The sequence below is a fragment of the Fundulus heteroclitus genome, chromosome 9 (assembly GCF_011125445.2).
Source record: "Fundulus heteroclitus isolate FHET01 chromosome 9, MU-UCD_Fhet_4.1, whole genome shotgun sequence".
Classification (NCBI taxonomy): Eukaryota; Metazoa; Chordata; class Actinopteri; order Cyprinodontiformes; family Fundulidae; genus Fundulus; species Fundulus heteroclitus.
In genome coordinates, this window is record NC_046369.1 from 4069782 (window position 1) to 4090901 (window position 21120).

The following is a 21120-nucleotide window of genomic DNA, read 5'->3' on the forward strand; positions in this document are numbered from 1 at the left end:
AACAGCTAAGAAAACGTAACCAGAAAAATCTGAACGGCTTGAAAAATATCACCCAAAAAGAATCTAAAGATATCTAAACAACACTTTGGAAAACTAAATTCAGCTGTTTAATACTTCCTTTGGCCCCAAGCACTCAACAGAAGGTATTTAAGGGTTGAAAAAGGGGATTTGCATGTTATGTCCCCTTTAAATGCTTTCAGATTACATGTACACAGTTTAATTAGTTGACTTGGGATTTTATGTGATAGTCCAACAGAAATTAGAGCATAATGGTGAAGTAGAAAGAAAGCAGTAGAGTAGAGTTGCTACTAATAAAAGTCTGTAAAGTGTAGCGTATACTGTTGTCCTGCCAGGTCTTTTGAGATTTGGCTCAGTTTGCACATCGAGAGGCTGAAACTTTTGTCTATTCTATTCAGTAAAATTGCGTAAACTCATTCAGACTGGAGACAGATTCTCAATTGGCTTCAAGTCTGGACTTTGACTGATCCATTGATAACACACGGAGATGCTTTGGTCTAAACCATACCATTGCTGCTCTGGTTGTTTGCTCTCACGCCCGAATTTGAACTTCTGCTCCATGTTTTGGTCTAACGCAGCCGCTGACAGGTTGTCTGGTAGGATCGCCCTGTAATGTAATTACTATTACTATTACTTTTACTATTACTAATGATCTCCATTTCCCGGTCCATGCTGAATGAAATATCCCATGAAAATATCACTTCCACCACACTGTCTGGTGTGTTATGCTCTCTAATAAACCTCTAAGAAGTGAGTAGTTGTAAGTAGATTGAATAGAACACAGGTGAACTCCTGAAGAATATTGTTTACACTTTTTATTTAGGAGTAAAATGTATCAGAATATATGTAAGCCATACTAGATTTTGTATTTGCAATCATTTAAAAAACCATGTATATTTTCAACCTTCTTTACTCTTGCATGCATCTTTGAGTTGCTTTATATGAGAGAAACACAATAATATATGTTTCTTTTAATGTGTATTCCATAAAATCCCAATAAAACACACTGAAGTACATGACTGATACTTGACAAAATATGGAACATGCTTAAGAGAAATTAATATTCTTTCAAGGGGCTGAACATTTTCTGTAATTCTTTTTTTCTTGTTAGAATGACAGTATTTCAGCTGGGTGAGAGGCAAAGGTTTGAACTATTTTATACCTAATAGTACCTTTCTTGGTCTGCAGGTCATTCCCCCTTAAAGGCTCCAGAGGAGACAAAAGTCGAAGCCTGAAAAAACTATCAAGGTAAAATCTTTATATTTAGATCAGTCGTTAGATTTTTAGATTATGTAAGGAACATTTTTAAAAGGGTTTTAGCTTTTAATTTAATTGTTCACTTATTTTGGGGGTTAAATAACATATCAGGACATTTTGGTTTATGTGAATTGAATGTGTCATTTCTCTCATATGAGAGCATGGAGGTTTATCATCATCATTGTGAACATTTCAGCCGCTCAGCTGTGCCTAAAAATCCATCTTTTCTAGGGAATTCGAGATCTCCATCCAGCGGTACCAGTGGTTTTTGTCCGAGCTGCCAGAAATGCTTTGTGAAAGTGAGATGGAGGTTGAGCAGCACACATGCTGGAGTGGCGAAGATGTTGTAGAAAGGTGAGTGGGTTTCATTTTAACAAGGAGAAAAAGCCAGCCTGACACAAGCTCTTTCTCTCTCTCTAATGAAAAAGTTTTGATGTTTGCATAAAAACCAAAATAACCCCTCAGTGTTCTCCTGACTCTGCTCTTCTATCTCTAAAGTATTTGTCAGTGACTGTATAGTAACTGTTGAGTTTCCAAAATACACTGATTTAATTTATTTGCTTTGAAATATCAGAGATGTTCAGAGAAGAAATTTAGTTTACAAAATAATTGCACACACAACATTCTAATATATTATATATACCTTTTTATACACCCTAAGCAATATATTAGATGCTAACATCTAAATGATGCTGTAAACATTTTATGGTAGTCTGTTTCTGTCTCTAAAAAACCCACGTCTGATCTCCAGCAGGCGAGCTGCCACTGCTGTGTTTTTTTTTTTTTTCTGTGTACCTTTCAAGCTGCGGTCTGAAGGTTATTTATAATATTACACTGCAAAAAGGGAACTAAAAGTAAGTGAAATTTTCTTGAAATCAGTGTATTTTGAGGAGCTAAATGAGACTATTTGCCAATGGAATAATATTTTTGCACTTAAAATAGGAACAATTCATCTCCATAATCTTATTTCAAATGCAGTACATCTTATTATCTTATTTTAGGGGTAGAAATACTGGCAAATAGTCTTATTTAGCTCCTCAAATTTTTACTTACTTTAGTTTCCTTTTTGGAGTGTAGCTGGTTTAAACGCACATTTTGTGACTGGTGTAACATTTGTTATCATTGTGTAATTTTTATTATGGAAATGAAGGAAGAAAAAAACAATATCGGCCTCAAGCATCGGCGCCAAAAATCGGCAGCGTATCGGGTATCGGTTAGACTGATGTCAAAATAACTGGCATCGGCATCGACCTTAAAACCTGCATTGGTCGATCTCTAGTTGAAGATGGTAATAGTGTGTCATTATTTACGGTAAAACAAGTCCTGTACCAACACTCAGAAGAAACCATTACTCCAGAAAATAAAATCCGGATTACCATTTTTAAATGCACTCAAGGGGAAGACTTTGGTCTCAATGAACTAAAATTGAGGTGTTTGGACCACAGAATGAAGAAAAAAACATTGTATTAAAGCAACGTCTCCTCAGGGAATTAAACCTTGGGCATAAATAGATCTTCCAAATGGATATGGACCATATCCATCCCACCAGATTAGTTAAAAAGAGGCGTATGGAAAGCAAAGTCAATGTTTTGAGGTGACCATGACTAACCCCTGATCTCATATCCACAGAGCGTTTGTGGACAGAGCTGAAAGGGTGTGTTCAAGTAAGGCGGTCTACAGACTTGACTCTGGTGACACCAATTCAGGCAGGAGATTATTTACAACATTAGCAGATTTACGTTAGGTTCAAATCATTTTCATTAAACCAAGAAGTTTGTTTCTCATAAGAAGTGAGACATAACAACAAAACAATGTAATTAAGTTTGAAAATGAAAAAGAAAAAAACTTTACATTTTAATTTAAAATGGCATGTTAAAAATATTCATTGTAAAAATCTTAATTGCCATCAGAACAATCAAATCCTTTTTAAAACTTTATAACTTTTTGCATGTTTTCATTGGTATTTTGATGATTTACACTTAGTCTTTCAGGTTAGCAAGCATTGCAATCTTTAGCTTCTTCCGGATATTTTCTGTCAGATTCAAGTCAAGATTGACTTGGCCACAAAAATTCTTATATTGCATTTTTGAAAAAGAAATGTGTAGAAAAATTAAAATATAGTAATAATAGTAATAGTAATATCATCTTTATTGTCATTGAAACATGCATTACAACGAAATTTGTTCTCTGCTATTAACCCATCACCCTTGGGGAGCAGTGGGCTGCCATGTGCGGCGCCCGGGGAGCGTTCTGGGGTTAACGGTCTTGCTCAGGGACCCAGAGTGCAGGCGCTGGGGATCGAACCGGGTACTTGCATCCTTCTCTGAGTGCAAGCGCGCTGCTCTAACCTCTCGGCCAGCACTCCCTGTACACCGAGACGCAGCTCGGTAGGCAATTTGGGGTTAAGTGCCTTGCCCAGGGGCACATCGACATGTGGCAAGGGGAAGCTGGAATCCAACCCACAACCCTCTGATTGCCAGACGACTAATCAACCCATCAAGCCACAGTCGCCCTAACCACAGTTGCCAGATTTAGGTTAAATTACCTTTAAGCTAAGTCTGCCACGATATCAATAGTTTCGGGCTTACCTGCACCTGGACATTTACAATTAGTGTAACATAGTGTGCAACGCAGAATAGTCCATTCAAAAATTTATAGTACCTGATCCGACCTTGTTTAACCCACTGTGTTCATATACTAACCTTTCCGTCGTACTTTTGTTTATAATAATTTAAAATAATATAGAATTATAATATTTTTTCTACAGTTTAAAATATTACAAAAATGCAAGCTGTGATTTTCAGCAATAAAACAATAGCGGACGAGCCTTTCACAGCGTATACACTGAACCACGTATCTATAGTCATTCCATATAAAATATCAGTGGAGAGGGTTGTCAGATTGGGATAATAACCTTGTTTTCTGCTGCCAGACTTTTAAATCTTTTAAAGTGGTTCCACTCTGAAACATAATTAAAATCTCTTCAAATCTCAGAGAAACAGGTAACATAAATAAATGCATAGTCAATTAAGTTGGACAGGTCCCAGAACATCATCACATACACATGCAGCAGCAGTAGCAGCTTCATTTTACCTTTCAAACTGAAGAATCTGTTCAAAGTCCACTTTTCTGCGGTGTTGTGGTTGTTTTTTATTTGGAAATAGGAATGTAAAACCCATACATTATTCAAACACAAACAGCTAAAAAGCTTAAAATATTACTTTGACTGGATTATCTGTTATTATTTACTCTCTATGGCAATGTATAACATGGCTCAGAAACGATATTTTATTGGAGTTTAAACATGGATGACCGAAATATAATGCTAAAAGTTTACCACTGATCATTTAACAAGACCCTGCCCTTCACAAAGTCCCACCCCTAAGGTTCGGGACAATATCAGACATGCCACCTCCTTACAGTATCCAAGCCAGATAAACAGCAACTAGAAAAACTTGCATTCCACCGTCAGGCTAATTAAGATCAGAAAACGTAAAAAAAAAAAAGATCAAGGCAATTATTGTTTTCTTATTTATTAGTGTTTTGAATTTCAAGGAGAGTGCCTTTGCTGCAAGAAGTTGCCAGGTTGGGGCGAGGTGGGGGGTGAAGGGGTTGTTAAGGTTAGAGAGTTCGTTTTCAGAGTCTTTCTCATGGTGATTACATTGGCAACTTAAACCAGGAACAAGACAAATGGGCACACATACACATACACACCCACACCCACATGCGCACAAAAACACAGTTTAGAGCACACTTTGGTGCACTGCTGCCAGCATTCCTTGCATCCATACATACAAAAGGGAAGATAATATTCCTCATATAATATTCCACTTTAGAAATTGAGTTGATTGCCTCTGATCCTGGTGGGGAGTGAGTTACCGGTACAAGGCTGCATTAGATTTTTCATAAACAGTCTGCCGAGCAATATGAAGCTTTGCTTTTCCCGCATCAAAGGCCTATATAAAAGGCACATTTATAAATAAATGTAATCATATTAGTATCATAATTATTATAGGCAAGACAAGTTTATTTGAAAAGCACATTCCAGTAACAAGACAATTCAAAGAACTGTACATGAACAGAATCAGAATCAGAATCAAGTTTAATCGGCAAGTAGGTTTGCACATACAAGGAATTTGACTTGGTGATGATGGTGCAGACAGAAATAAGAATACAATAAAATAAAGTAAAATTGAATAAAATTCAGAACAGAACATTAGAAAATAAATAAAGTAGGGCTGGATGATAATTCAATAACGATATATATCGATCGATAGACATATACCGATGATTAAAAAAAAGGTTCAATTAAAAAAGTTCAATAGAATAACAGTTTTCCTTCCTTTTGCATTCTACCCTATCATGTAGGTCAATATTAGTCATTACATCCTCCCAACCAATCACAAACAGAGACCCGTCACCAAGCTCCGCTCCCTTCAAAGAGTTCAGAGAGCATGCATCTTTTTTTCTTTTTTAAAAACTTGCAGTTTTGGTAAAAAGTTGGTTGAATAAAAGGTTTGATAATAGGTCGCTAAGCCACAGTTTAAAATGGCCAGGGCTGCACTTAAAACATATGTTTTGAATTTGTTGATAATTATCGATATTGATCAACATGATTTCTATTTTATCAATATGATTTTTTTCTATATCATCCAGCCCTAAAATATAGTCATTTTTGAGCTACCTGAATAGCATACACAAATAATACCATAAATGTAGCTTCTCTAAGTCTGAGCTCATGGTCCTCGACCAGAAATGGCTGGATTACCCCTCTCAGGGTTGGACGTCAGTCTCTGAGTTTATGTATCTTGGTGTCTCACGAGAGAAGGACAGATGGGTTGGGGCGTCTTCTGCTGTAATGCAGGGGCTGGTCCGGTCTGTCACAATGAAGAAAGAGATGAGCCAAAGTCCAAAGCTCTTGATCTACCCGCCTGTCCACTTTCACACCCTCACCTGTGGTCATGAGTTATGGATCATGAGAGAAAGAACAAGATCCCAGAAATAAGCGGCTGAAATGAGCTTCGGGAGGGTAGCCCGGCTCATCCTTGCGAATACTTGAGGTCTCAGACGTCCGAGCAGAGCTCTATTTTTACAACTGCGCACGAATATGCGAAGGAGCTGGAGTACCCTTTCTTGCAAGGGGATAATATGCTATTTCCATGCACAAAGGATTTAAACCCAGGATCTTCTTGTTGAAAAGCAACAATCCCAACAACTGTGCCACCATGCAGCCTTGTTTTAGTTGATGACAATGCAACAATTTTAATGGATTTTGACATTTTATGAGACTCTCCAGAAAAGAAAACCATCTGGTTCAACACCCCTGATTTTAAAAGAAGTGATTTCTAATTACCTTTTTAATTTGCATCTTTGTTGGAATGAGTTATGGTCAGAATTATTTCAATGCTATAACCATCATTGATTTAACTAAATAAAAACAATCTTCTTTATTTTCTCTTTCAGCAAATTTCCAGAGCTGTCCAATCAGTGTTGACTCGTATAATAATGAGCTACAGACATTACGATAACCAAGGAAATCAGATTTCTTTTTTACCTGCTGTGGTAAAAGAGGTTTGAAATACACAGTTGTTTAGGGATTATCTTATTGGTGCAAAAATTGTGATTTTTGTTTTCTAAAAATAGAAACTAACTGAAAAGGTCTACAATTTTGCCACCAGTCACCAGAGGGAACAGAACTGGGGTGTCCATTTCGTTTAGAGGCCTCTTCTCAGGTGCTTAAGCCAATGTGACGAAGACAAAAACAGTCGTGCACAAAGACTGGAAAATAAAAAGGAATTTAAAAAAATCAGGCAGCGTTAAAAAGCATAACCCTTGAAAAATCAGTCTAATTTAATAAAGCTGTTACGCAGTAAAGTGATTAAGATAACAGGAAAAAGTTCCAAAGCAGTGTGTTTTCATTTTTATTTTTGTTTATCCATCCATCCACTGTTTTGTTTTTGTGTGGCTCGAGTGGGCAACAGCAGAGACACCCAGATATCCCTCCCCCTGGTCATTCAGGCCAGACACCTCAACCGACTCCATTCAATGCGCAGAAGCCGTGGCTCCTCATCATATCTCTAAGGCTACCACATACTCGGGTGTACTGTTCACATACTGTGAGCTGCGCGGACTCTGCATGCGCTGTCCACATACCATTTCTCATGACAAGCTCCTAAATTTCCCACACTTTCTGCTCTGGCATCATCAGATGAGGATGAAGAGCTAATTTGACTTCTATCTTTAGAAAAGGAAAATAAATGAAGGTGGTATATAAGGCCATTAATCTAAGCTAGCGCCCTGTACACAATCAGCCCCGCCTCTCCTCCAATGACCCCTGGAGATGAGCACCAGCGCCCCATGACCCTGCATGGATAAGCAGGTTTGGCAAATGGGCTCATGGACGCTAAGCAAACTACAGTTGTGAACTTCTAACTGTTCCAGAAGGGAAATATTTTTCCTTTTAATGGTTCATTGAATATTACAGATTACGTTAAAGTACATTTTTTGGGGGAAAAAAGTCCTTCGCAATAGATAGATACCATAAATCTAATAATTTTCTGGATTTTCTTCATGCGCCACAACATGTATTTTTATTAACCATCTGTCATGATGCCTCCCCTTTGTCCTGCTCAAAGCACTAGCAGAGATTTTGGCTTGTGTTGGACTGCTGCCAGTCTGAGCCTCTTTGACCTCTTTACATCTTCTTTCGTCCGTCCATCCATCCATCCACCCACTGATTCATTCATCCGGCCATCCATTCATCTCCTCGTCTGTCTATTCAAACCTCCATTCATCTCCCGCGCCCTCTGACCCACTTCGCTTACGAATGTCTGCGCTGGTGAGAGTATCCGTATGTGAGCAAAAGACACTGGAAGGCAGCGGACGATGAGAAAGTCTTAGACTGGATGATGGAGGAGAGGCGAGGACATTGCCTTTTCTTCCCTTTCTTCCAGACTACAAGCTTGTATGGCCCTCAACATACGCAGCGTCTCCTCCAAGCAAAAAGGACTGCAACCTAAAAGAGTAGACATAATGTATTTAAATCATACAAGTTTTACTGGCTATAACCTTTAAGTAATTAATGAAAATGACTGTGTTACCTATAGTGCAAAGCTTTGGTCAAGTAGTATTTAGTGACCAGGCCAAAGGGTTACTTTCTCAGAGTAGCAGAGCCCATATTCCAGCAGACACACAGATAAAGACACACGCTGAAGCAGAACAGTAGCTACACTCCGACAACCAGAACATGTTGACTTAAAGCCGGGAATACGCCGTACAATTTTTTGCCCTCTTTGGGCCCATTCTTAAGTCGTGCGAGAATTTTTTGTATCCTGCGTCATGTGTTATACGGGGGGCAACGAGGGCCGATTAGCCTCTTACGACCACCTCCCGATCAGGAATCGTACAGTCGGATGAAAATCAAACATGTTTATAATTCAGTCGGCCCTCATGACGTGATCGTGAGCGCCTCCTGCTGTTGAAGCAGCGCTATGAGCATCTAAGAGCCAATTTCCCCCAACCTCGCGCACTGTGCATATGCAAGCAAGGGAATTCTTCTTCTTCTTCTTTCATCCATTTTCTAACACGTCTATCCCTGATCGGGTTGTTAGGTGTGCTGGTGCCCATGTCCACGTGTCAATGGGCGAGATGCGGGGTACACCCTGGACAGGTCGCCAGTCTATCGCAGTTCTTCTTCTTCTTCTCAGACAAAAACATAGGAGTGGAGAGAAGCATGGCAGTGACATGGCATCAAACAACGGAGCAATTCGTAGAATTGCCAAGGCAGCGCGTTTTGTTTTAATGAGCCTCGTATTTAACAGTGAGCATTGACACTTCCGTCTTTTTCTTCTTCTGCTGTCTACGCTTGGAATCCTGATAGACGAGTCTAAGTGGTGCGCCATCTCTCTATGGGGCTGAGTCCGGCGTGTGGTTTTTAGATGTAGATTATCAGCAGTCAGGTCACATCATGGCTCTGGGCCGTACAATAAGAACAGATATCATGACTCGTGATCGTGGGACTGCTTCCCACGATTTACAGTCAGACGAAGCTGTCAGAATTACTTCCCGACCAGATTTTGGTTCCATAATGTTATATTTGTGTCACGATCCACTAATGATGTTGTTTCGGTTTCCCCTTTGTGTATTTTTGTGTATTAGGCCCTGTCCACACAACATCGCCTTCTAGTTTTGTTGCCTTTATGCCATTTGACGTGTTCTCTGACAATGACATGGTTCAAACATGGGTTCCTGGAGTGGAAGGATCACCCTGGTCTCCATTGTCCGGTACACAAGAACAACCTAATCTGTCTGTATGGGGAAGCCCTGATGCATGCACAGTCAGTAAGAATTAATGTGCACGCGCACAGCATAGTGGATGCTGACCAGTTTAAAAATCCCACTGAGGGTCAGCTGAAGCGACAGTAAAACCTCGCTGCCTGAGTCCCTGCCATTTGAAAAAGTTTATTTAGTGGTGGCGTCTTTTTAAGCAGGCAGTGTTTGTACACATGCACATGTTGAGTTTGAAAGAACATGCCACTTACTTGTGCCAGGGCAGGGCAATTACAGTTGTTTTTGGCATTTCTACCAGTGTGTTGTGTACATAATTGCAATTGAAACTTACTTAGATGTATACGCTCACATCCGTCTCACTGCGTGCTCAGATTGGTGGCACACATTTTACGAGAGCTCCATTTTCAGCCTCAGGTATTTTACCGGTGGAATCCATCTTTAAGGGATATAATATATATCCTATTAATATTTAAATGCACTTGCAGGGAAATATGACAAAAGGTGACTTTTTGATTAATTAATTGCATTATCTTACTGAAATGAAATCATGGCTTATTAACGTGCTTCTGTACATGATGCTGTGTGTCTGCCTGCTGGCTCTGATGGACTGGTGATCTAACCAGGGCATGCTTCACCTTTTGCCTGATGATCACTTAGATAAGCTCCAGAACCGCTCTAACGGCCAATATGAAAACTCAAAGTATGTGGATAAAGTAGATAGATGACTTGTTTTATTCATTACCACAGCGACTGAACGCTGACATTAGTCCTGAAGGGGCTGCATTTAAATACTAGTTAGCCTGTTTCAATCACATGATGTAATTTACTTTATTTGAGGTTATCCCCCCCCCCCCATTATAAACAGTACTTTTAACACCAGCACAGCCAAAGGTTTTTAAGTAAGTTCATAACCAAATCAAATACCAAATTGATCAGAGACTTGATCCCTTAAACAGGATCTATATGTATAAAAATGCAGCTCCTTTGTTGTCTTTTAGAGCTACGTTTCTTATAAATCTCTGCAAAGACTTCTCACATCTCTAATGCTCCCTTTATACAATCTAACCTACATGTCTATGACATTCAAAGATGCACAGCTTTAAATTAATGTTGCTTCAGCGTGGCCTTTCCACTTATCTAAGTGCAATACTTTGATTACTAGCTACATCCGCCTGTGACAGACTCTTTGGACATGTTGAATAATCGGTAAGCATGAGCAGGACAACTCAAACATGACAAAACTTCGATCTTTCACCAGATCAAGATGTAGAGCCCCCCCATTAAAACACATGCGTGACAAGATAAGAAACAAAACTCCGCAAAGACAGCTAGGCATTCGCTTTAGTTTCTGATGGCCTAATGGCCAAAGAAGTCAGAGATTCGTACAGTCTGCTGGTCTCAAGTCTTTCTTGAATTTAATGTGTAACAGCAGTTTATGTGGCGCCGCTTTTATGAACAGGCGATCCTGCCCAGGCTTAGAAGAGGAAAGCATACGCAGTGGAAACTGACAATGACAAAGCCAAGTCACGTAGAGTGAAATCAATACAGCCAAGGTTCTGTTTACATTTTGTGCTTAAAATATTTAGGTTGTCATTTATCTTTTATTGAATTAACAAAATTCTCCAACAGCTTTTTTTTAAGTACTGCATTTGGGTCATTTAGGGGAAAAACTGTTAATTAAATCACTTTTGAGTCAATAACATGTTAATCATAAAACGAACCATTAAATGTTTCCCAATACTTCTTCAGTATTTGTAGCATATTATTGGTTTATTGATGACATATCAAGATGAACACCCATCTCAACATCATAGGGGGAAGTGCATCCACCCATCCATCCATACCTGCTTATCTGTTGTATCTCCTGGAGTCATTGGGCGAGTGGCAGGGTACACCGAGGACAACCAACAATGCACAAACACACTCTAAGGGTCATTTAGAGAGACCAATTAATGTCATGTCATGTTTTTGGACTGTGGGAGGAAGCCAACCAGAGAGAACCCACACATGCACAGAGAGAACATGCAAACTGCAATGAAAGACACATACATTTGAACCCAGCCCAGTATTACTTCTTTTTCTCCATATTTCAGAATCAGGTCTGCTTTGAAAATGTCTTGCTGAATCACTCCAGTGTTAAAAAGTACGATTGGGTTGTGCAGAAAAAGAAACAATCACGGTGTCAGACAAATATTTGTATGTCAAAGATTATATTTAAGCCATTTTTGTGAGCGAAAAAAGTCTAATAAAATATGTATTAATTTATGATATATTTTAGCAATGCCAGATATACAAATAGTATATTGTATTTTCAACCAAATGTTTGTGTGTGATAATTCAACAGGAAAAGCTAAATAATTGAAGAGAAACAGCTCATAAGCATTTGTGTCCATATTGTGCAGACACTTTTAATTGTGATATTTTTTTACCTCCAGAAGGGGGAAGCATTACACCAACATCCCAAATAGATTCTTTCCTCTTCAGCTCAACATAGCCACACCCCAGCTTTACATTCATCCTCGGTTGAGATTGTTCATCATATTTCCGAAATGTCTGAAAAGAAATGCGTGCTAAACCGGGTGTTGGAGTTGAAGGTAGAGAATAGAAAATATGTTTCTTCAGAACAGTTCTAACCCCAGGATCTAGAACAAGGCCTAGATATGGGACAGCAAAATGTGCAAGATGTATGCACATCAGAAGCATGTATGTATATATATATATATATATATATATATATATATATATATATATGTGTATGCATATATATATGTATGTATATATGTATATATATATATATATATATATATATACCACACTGCAGGCACTTTGAAGCGTCCTGTATGGATGAGACACTTGAAAGAATGGGGGATGGATGTCTGTGTTTGTTGCCACTGGCAGCCTTGAAGAATCCGATGGCTGCAGCAACGCAGTGTTGTCAGGCTGGTGATTTATATGTCTGCCGCCGTCCGGATCTTATTAAATGTCACTCACAGTCACATCTCGCTGTGTCTTTCCGTAGCACAGCCACTGCAGTATTATCGTTTGGTGTCAAACACACAGCAGCCTTACCGTCTGAAATCTGCCCCAAAGCCCATTTAAAGTCCTGACAGCTTCCTGTACACTCAAAGGAGCAGCAGATACTGGACAAAAGGAATGCTTTTGATAAGGAGATCCTTTTTTCTGAAGGAAAAAAAAACATCTGCTCTTGTCAGATACAAATAAAGGTAATAAGATTTACTATGTTTACGGAAATGGCTTTCCATTCTTATTATTTATCTTCTGAGCTGATAATCTGTATCAATTAAGATAACTAATCAGGGGTTGATAGAATTGTTTTTAAATGTACTTTTCGAACAGTTTTTCCATTCATCCAGCATGTGTTTTGCTTGTTTTCATGACTGTATTTAGTTTTTTTCTCTTTGTCCCTGATCTCTGTCACAAAACAAATCTGCATCTTCCTCATCATGTATAGCTTAAAATTAAATTATTCAATAAAAGCTGAAGAAAGGCCCCTTTCCTGTAAGGTACAATAAAAAATGCAGAGGTTGGCTAGGAATAAATTGGAAAAAGCCCTAATTTGTCATCACATAAAATAGTAACAATGAGAACATCATTACTCAGCATTAGGAGGAACGAAAGTACTACAAACTGCCTTAAGAAAGAAGATTAAATCAGTTTATGTGGGTCAAAAGGTTCCCTATTTAAGGAAACCCAGCAGCTTACATCAAGTCTTGACAAGCAGCATTCACTCCTCCTGAAAGAGCGTAGAGCCAAAGGGACAGTCGTCTGCATTGTTGATGGCTTTGCAGCAATCCCTCATACTGAGCATGCATGAAGCGACAGTGGAGAGGAAAATTCCCTTTAAACAAGAAGAAACCTCCAGCAGAACCAGGCTCAGCGTGAACGATCATCTGCCTCGACCCAATGGAGGTTACAGAAAACAGAGCAGAAACACAAAAAGCACAGAAGCATACATTGATCCAGAAATCCTTTCTATGTTAGATGGTAATAGCGTATGATCTGCCTCCCGTGGATGATGTAACAGCTAACAGAAGGCCAGAACAGGTGTACTAACCATAAAGAGAAAAAAGACAGAGAATACCAAGTTAAAAGTTGAAATAACAACAAACAATGCAAACTGGAGAACAGTAGAAGAACTCAGCAGAGAGAGAAAAATAGACCCTGATGTCCTTCAGTAGCCTAATCCTATAGCAGCATAACTACAAAGATAGCTCAGGGTAACATGAGCCACTCTAACTATAAGCTTTGTCAAAAAGAAAAGTTTTAAGCCTAGTCTTAAAAGTAGACGGGGTGTCTGCCTCACAGACCAAAACTGGGATTCGGATTCCACAAGAGAGGAACTAAAGGATTTGCCTCCCATTCTACTTTTATAGACTCTAGGAACCACCAGCAGACCTGCAGTCTGAGAGCAAAGTGCTCTGTTAGGAACATACGGGGTAATCAGAGCTCTGATATATGGTGGTGTAATAAATGTACTTGGTGAACCAAATATTCAGCCAACACAGAGTAGCGTTTAAGAAGTTTATTTTAAAACAGATGAGGGTGGCAGACGAGGGAGGCAAGCAGGAATGGGCAGGAGACCAGGTGATGCATGTGGAGTTGCAAGCAGAACCAGACCAGACCAGGACAGAAGCTGTATGCAAAAGCAGACTTGACCAGAAGCCGCAGATGATTTCAATTAAATTCAATTTTATTTATATTGCGCCAATTCATGAAACATGTCATCTCGAGGCACTTTACAAAGTCAAAATCAATCATATTATACAGATTGGTCAAAAATGTCCTATATAAGGGAACCAGTTGATTGCTTCAAAGTCCCGAAAAGCAGCATTCACTCCTCCTGGGGAAGCGTAGAGCTACAGGGAGAGTCGTCTGCATTGTCCATGGCTTTGACGCAATCCCTCATACTGAGCAAGCATGAAGCGACAGTGGGAAGAAAAACTCCCCATTAACGGGAAGGAAAACCTTCAGCAGAACCGGGCTCAGTATGAACGGTCATCTGCCTCGACCGACTGGGGTTACAGAAGACAGAGCAGAGACACAACAAGACAGACAAACAAGCACAGAAGCACACATTGATCCAGTAATCTGTTCTACATAAAAATATACCTTTAATTCTTCACATAGCTATTTTTTTTACTTCTTTTTATCTGAAATAATGAAATTTCACTTATCGCTCCTTTGAATTCTTTGAAAGCAGTTGCTAATATTGCCTAATTAGGTCTCTGCTAATATATCTTAATGTAGTAATCTGATGTAATCTGCAGAACAGTCCCGCAAATTAGTAATGTGGATCCAACCGAATCGGATTCTTCCGTTATTACTACTAATGCTATGCTCAAGGCCCCCTGCTTCATTAAATATTGCATAGTCATAGCAATTTAAATTGACTGCTGTAGTCCAATATCCGGCCTGAAAAAATCTTGGGATTGATAATCAATACAGACTGGTGTCTAAAAGCTTAAATCATCCTGCTCTTCATCTCAGCGTATCTGTATCATTCATATTAATAAGTTGCATGGGGATGAGCACTGGTGTTTCAGAATCTATCTTAAAATATTTATTTATTCTTTTCAATTTTCTTGCATAATGATGTCTGAGTGTGATACACATTCACTTTTGAGCTGGCCTTCACAACTGTTACCTAAAGATCTATGATGTTAAATAATAATAAAAAATAATGATCTGCTTGATTTGTAACACCATTAGAATGATATATTACAGTCATTTCCATATTTCGATTTGGTCTGCTCCCCTTGGTACTGAAAAGGTCACCAAATTAGAAAGCTCTTCCTTGTTTCTCTCTGGGAAATTAACATTTAAATGTAAAACGGAAACCTTGTTTTGTGATGTAAAAAAGGCTTCCTTTCTGCACCACTGCACTTTTTTTTTTTTGCACTGACTTGTAAAAAGAGGTGATGCTGAAGTTCTTTTCCTCTCAGCACCTGATTACAAGGATCTAATTTGTAGACATTCTGCTGCCTCCACCTTCCGTCTTCTGGGTTCCTTTAATCGCCGAGCTCTGAGAGTCATTAGAGGAGAAAATTAAAATACTCACCATTGCATTTTTCACAATTAGGTCGGTTGGTTGCCTTTTTATGAAACATAATAACCCTTTGATGTTTATCTACTGACAAATGTCTTGTTCAAAAGCTGCCTTCTTGGTTCTTCTTGTGCTTTAGACCGAAAAGTTGCTATATTTGGTTCTCGTTTATGAAACCAAATTTAAAGCAGCCTCAGAGTTAAAGAAACAAAAAAAGTTTTGTGCCTTTTCGTAGTTTCAAAGCCTAACATGGCAATCACCTCCACTGCGTGTGTTAGCGTTACAGCTAATAAAGACGAACACAGCCTGAGCTTTATTAAAGATAAAAGAAGACACAAACAATACCACCGTATTCGTAAGGTGTTGACAGCAACAGATGTTTTGAGTGTGTGGTTGAAACTGAGCCCTGAAACCTTTCCTGGAGCCGGAGGAATCTTGGGATTTTCCCTGATGGAAAAAATATGTTTTTTGATGGCTCGTTTATGCATTCTTTTACTTTTGTCACTCATTACACCTCTTTATATCTTGCCTGCACTTCCTCCCCCTTTTCTCTCATACTTCTTTTTTTTTCTCTCCCTCCGCTGTCACCGGTTTTACCATCTCGCCTGGTGGGGGTATGCCTTTTATGACACGTTAATTTGTTTACATGCAGCCCGATATCCTGGTATTATGTGGGATCACTTTGCTGCACATCACTTCCTGTTTTTCCTGGTCACATCCATTTCCCGGTGGTGCACTGAAATGCAGAATTTAAATGAATCACTATACAGAAATTACCAAGGACGCACCTTTTGATCTTTTCCCCTCCACTGATATACCTTTACAGGCGATGAGAGCAGTTTCCATGGTTACATTGAGCAAAATTGGATCCTTTTGATTATTTTGCAATAAACAAACAAGGTCTCATTAAGCGAGACTGATTTGACAACAAGCAGCTGTGTTCTATATAGTTTTTTTTCAGTTTTCGTTTAATAGTTTCATGCGGCTTAGCTATCAGTTGAAATGGTACACAATTATCTCCACCTTAGATTTGACAGGAAGAGCAGTGTGCAATGCTCAGCTGAGATGCTGCAGTGTTTTCACGTGGGATTAGGCAAATTGTCTTTAATAAAGACCTTTAAACTGTGTTGAAAATGTTTAATTTTTTAACAAAAGAACTAAAGTAAGTCCCTTATGTCCTGCAGGACCAATGTAAGATGATAAACATGCTAGACCAAGTTATATACAATCAAGATCACGTGTTCTTGCACTTTTAAATTGTACAGATTTGAGTTCTTTCTCATTTACAAACTCTGTATTGTTCCTTTGTGCTTCTTTAGGCATTACTCACTGCTCTGAATCAATTCTCAGTGGCACATGTATTGAATAGGGAGCTGCAAATTGACCTTAAATAAAATATTACTGAAACAAAATGAGTTTTTATAAGCTAGAGTTTCAGCCTTTTCCAATTTCTGGACTATTTACAGTGTATTTCTGTGTAAGATCCCCATACAAAGACATAGAGAGATTACATACTCTCACCAAGAGAATGAATGTCATATTCATTTTGGACCTTAATGATTTTTTTACCATTCTTTTTTCTAGGTTAAAATGATCATACAACAAACAATGTTAAATATATCCCTAAATTTCCTCTAATATTTGGTTTAATGTCTCTTAGCAAGTTGTTCCTTGACCACAAGCTTTTTTGTACTACTCTACTTGTTTAAGTCTTTATGTTCCCTATAACAGGCCAAGCTTTTAATACATGTTAATATGATCTTTGATAAGGACCGTTCCTGCGGCTTAAGATAAGGCAGCTTTATCAATTCGTATCTAAATATTTGAATGTCATATTTAGATGAAAGAAAATTGGTTTGGTTGTTTAGGAACTGCCAAGGTTGAATCCTGCCATGACTGGGGACACTGATCGAACACCAGTGTTACTTTACACCAGTGCTTTTCAAATAGTGAAGGTATTACAGAGGTGGCACAAGAACAGCAATGCCTTTTTTTGTCCATAAATTACAGGCCTTTCAAAGCCTTCTTAATGAGACAACAGCACCCTCTGCTGTTTGGTCCTGCATTAGGAAGAGAATCTCTGTAATTGTCAAAGCAACGGCTTCACTGCATAGAGGTAACATGGTTGTCTGTAGATTAATCATACTAATAAACTCCTAAAAAAAGTACAAAACTCAATGGAACTGAAGTTTGTCTTTAAATGAGCAATAAGTGAAATTTAATTATCTTAGATAGGAAGAACTAAAAAAAAGAAGGTATGTGAAGATTTATTTCAGATGGACAATAGTATGATGCCACACCGCGTCTCTCTACGTTGTTCTCCGGTCTCTTGTTTACATAGCCGGGCCGGCAGCGCGTGCTAGTATGTGCGCGCTCGTGCATGTACCTCCATGTGAACAGCTGCCACTCAGGGCTTGGCCCCTCCCTGACCTAAAATACCACCATCAGAGCAGCGTGACGTAGGAGCAACAAGGCATAGAGCACCCCCAGCAGATACATTTTTTCTCTTGCTAACAGAATTATAAAGTTATGAGTTACTTACTTCTTCACTAAAAATGTTCCTACGAAAGATGATGCTGTTTTGCTGTGTTTTTAGCCTGTAGAAATATGCGCATAGGAGGCGATGGTTGAAAAAGGAAAGGAGGGGCTAGGTTACAACTGGGGCGAAGGTAGAAAGAGAGGGTAGGTTTGTTATACATCTTGTTTTGGTCTACAGACAGTACTCAAGCACCACCTAGTGGTGAAATATTGCTTATTGCTCCTTTAATATTAACAACTTAACATTATTTGTGCCATATTTTCAGCTCGTCTATTTTGGGGCTCTGTGTTTTATTCATGATGAGGTTCATGACTAGCAATAAGTAAAATGTAGCATCTTTCCAGAGAACAGGTTCTGTCTGCATTTCTGTTTCATCCTTTGCTTTAACTGCAGGTACGGGTCGGACAAAAAAACGCTTTATATTGTTGTAAATATTACATAGTTAAAGTTAGGCAATGTTAAAAAGTTCTAGTTGTTAGAAACCATTGCTATATAATGCATTTAACTGTTATACATTTCAAAAGGGATCCTGGGTAATCTTCAGAAAACAACGAAGGTTACATTTTTGACCCATTTTGTTGGGATGTGGGGGCCTGAAAAAGTTTCATTCTTCTAAGGGGGGGGGGGGTGCATTTTGCCCAAAGGAGCAGGCCAAATGCCTTCTGGAGAAAAAATACTTTGGTCAGAGAACACAAAGATTAAAACACGATTTAGCTTCTGGCACTGTTTTTTGTGTGTGCAAAGTATTGGTGAAATATTGCAGGGGAAAAACTGCTTTAAAATGTTTCACCATCATCTCAAATTAACTTCTAGTCAGTTGAAAGCTGGTCGCAGTTTGGCATGGGGCAATGATCCCAATCACACATCTAAGCTGGTTTTGAAATGAATACAGAAGACTGACTGGGAATGGCCCTGACCTTAAACTGTGTGGAACAGACTGAGATGCTGGTTCTGCGCAAGAGAAACGACTAATTTCAATGAATCCCTCCAATTCCTTCAAAAAAGTGGTTTAAATCGGCATAACAGAAATGCTATGCTAGATGTTTATTCATAGCTTCCAAACTTGTGCAACTGTTTTGTAGGTAACTAGGTAGGTTGATAGGTATATGTTTAAGCCCAATTTGCTTAAAAAAAAGCTCAATTTGCTGAAGCATTCATCTATAGTTCCTCTCGTTGCCAACGTGCCAGTGTTGTCCTTGCCCTATTTTTGTTATTCTGGGAAAAATATCAAGTTAAATATGGAATTTAGAAGTATAATGTTATTAAATTATGACTCACAACTACCATCCAGTTAAGGCCACATTTATTGTGTTTGTCTATGTTTGCACTGGTAACATTTCACACTTCTTTGCTGTGTTAGTGGGCCAAAGCCTGTGTTATTTCTCCATTTCTATGTTTCCATTGAGAATATGCGGTCTTGTCCTTTCTTAAATTAAAATTCAACTCTTGACCTCTTGATTCTATGCGAGGCTGAATATTTGATATGAGGAGGCCGTTTTGGAACAGACTTCTCCCAAACAGATAATAATCATCTTTTTGTGACCCTAAATATCACAGATAGCTGTAAGGCGAAGTTGAAGACTGACTCAGACCTGGCAAAACTGGCCTCAGAACATAAACACTTAGTTTAGTTTGGGAACTAGAATTTTACAGAGACTTGTCCTTTTATGAGGAACATGTGCAAAGAAACATGATCTGTGTAAGCTAAGAATCTGGGCCATAATGAAGCGCTTTAAGTGCTGTTTGAAGTTCTTGTCTGATCCCAGACCAGCAGGATGGGGTCCTTAACAACTCAGCATCTTTTGGCACCATCTCAGCCATCGTAGACGTAGCCACTAAGTTTATCCTCATCCGTTCCCACAATTCCCTTTGCCTTGTTGCTCTAGCCAGATTGTGTTTGTGTACTCCGGGGTGTGGACTGTGTGGTTGCTGAGTTGGTGGCTGATTGTATTAGCATGCAAAGCTGGTTTGGAACATGAAATAATGTGACTCATAAACTTCTTCTCTCTTGCTTCTCGCTCACCCCATCTTTCTTTTGATCCACCCACCCCAGCACCCTACAGAGCCGAAATGATGCGATGCAGCCCTGACAGCCCACTACAGTCTGCGATGATCAAAGATTGCAGTAAATGAAGAAATTTACACTCCCAGGGCCCTCCACCCAATTATTTTAAAAGCATATATTCAGGCACAAATAGCCACTAGACAATAAATATGCATTTATTTAAATCCATCACATGAAGAAAATGCTGTACTGTGACAGATTAAGTCATAAGGTTACAATGTAAGACAATAGTAAATGCTTTTTTTTTCTCACAACACCCTCCAAGTTCCTGGGGAGGTAAAAATAACGTACAATATTTCTTTTAATTCAATTAAATTTCTTTCAATTTAATTAAATGTTATTTATATAGCGCCAATTCATGAAACGTGTCATCTCAAGGCACTTAACAAAGTCAAATTCAACCAGATTATACAGATTGGTCAAAAAAAAATCCTATCTAAGGGAACCCAGTAGATTGCATCAAGTCTTGACAAGCAGCATTTAAAAGATGCGAATATTAGAAAATCAGTGTCATCTTTAGACCTAAATATAATTTTACTTTGATAACCAATAAATCTTTTGTAGCACTCTCCAAAACAGTTGGCACCCGTGGTAAAGAGGTGTGAAGTGCTTTAAAATAAATTAATCTTTTATTTTGTTATTGTAGAGGTTTTTTTTTTTTTTTACAAAAAGCCACACTTTTAATTTGAGAACATTTATTAAGTGACGCAAAAACATGATGTCAGGAATTATGTACTGTATGTATATATTATAAAAATACTTAGAATCCCTACAAAGGAATAGCGTAAGCCTTTTTTTAAAAATATATAAGTTATTTTTTTATTCAGTTAGAGTATCTCTGAACTTTCAGTTATCATCCAATTACTTTTGGCCCAGAGGCCAGTTTCT

General features: G+C 38.6%; 1 protein-coding gene across 1 annotated transcript in view; it reads left to right on the forward strand.

Moving 5' to 3' along the window:
• LOC105936964 (glypican-5) overlaps positions 1-21120 on the forward strand; it is a 90113-nt gene that overhangs the window by 24245 nt on the left and 44748 nt on the right. Inside the window, exons 6-7 of the mRNA XM_012878043.3 lie at positions 1207-1266; positions 1507-1629. Of these exons, the coding sequence (XP_012733497.2) occupies positions 1207-1266; positions 1507-1629 (183 nt within the window). The remainder of the gene's footprint in view (positions 1-1206; positions 1267-1506; positions 1630-21120) is intronic.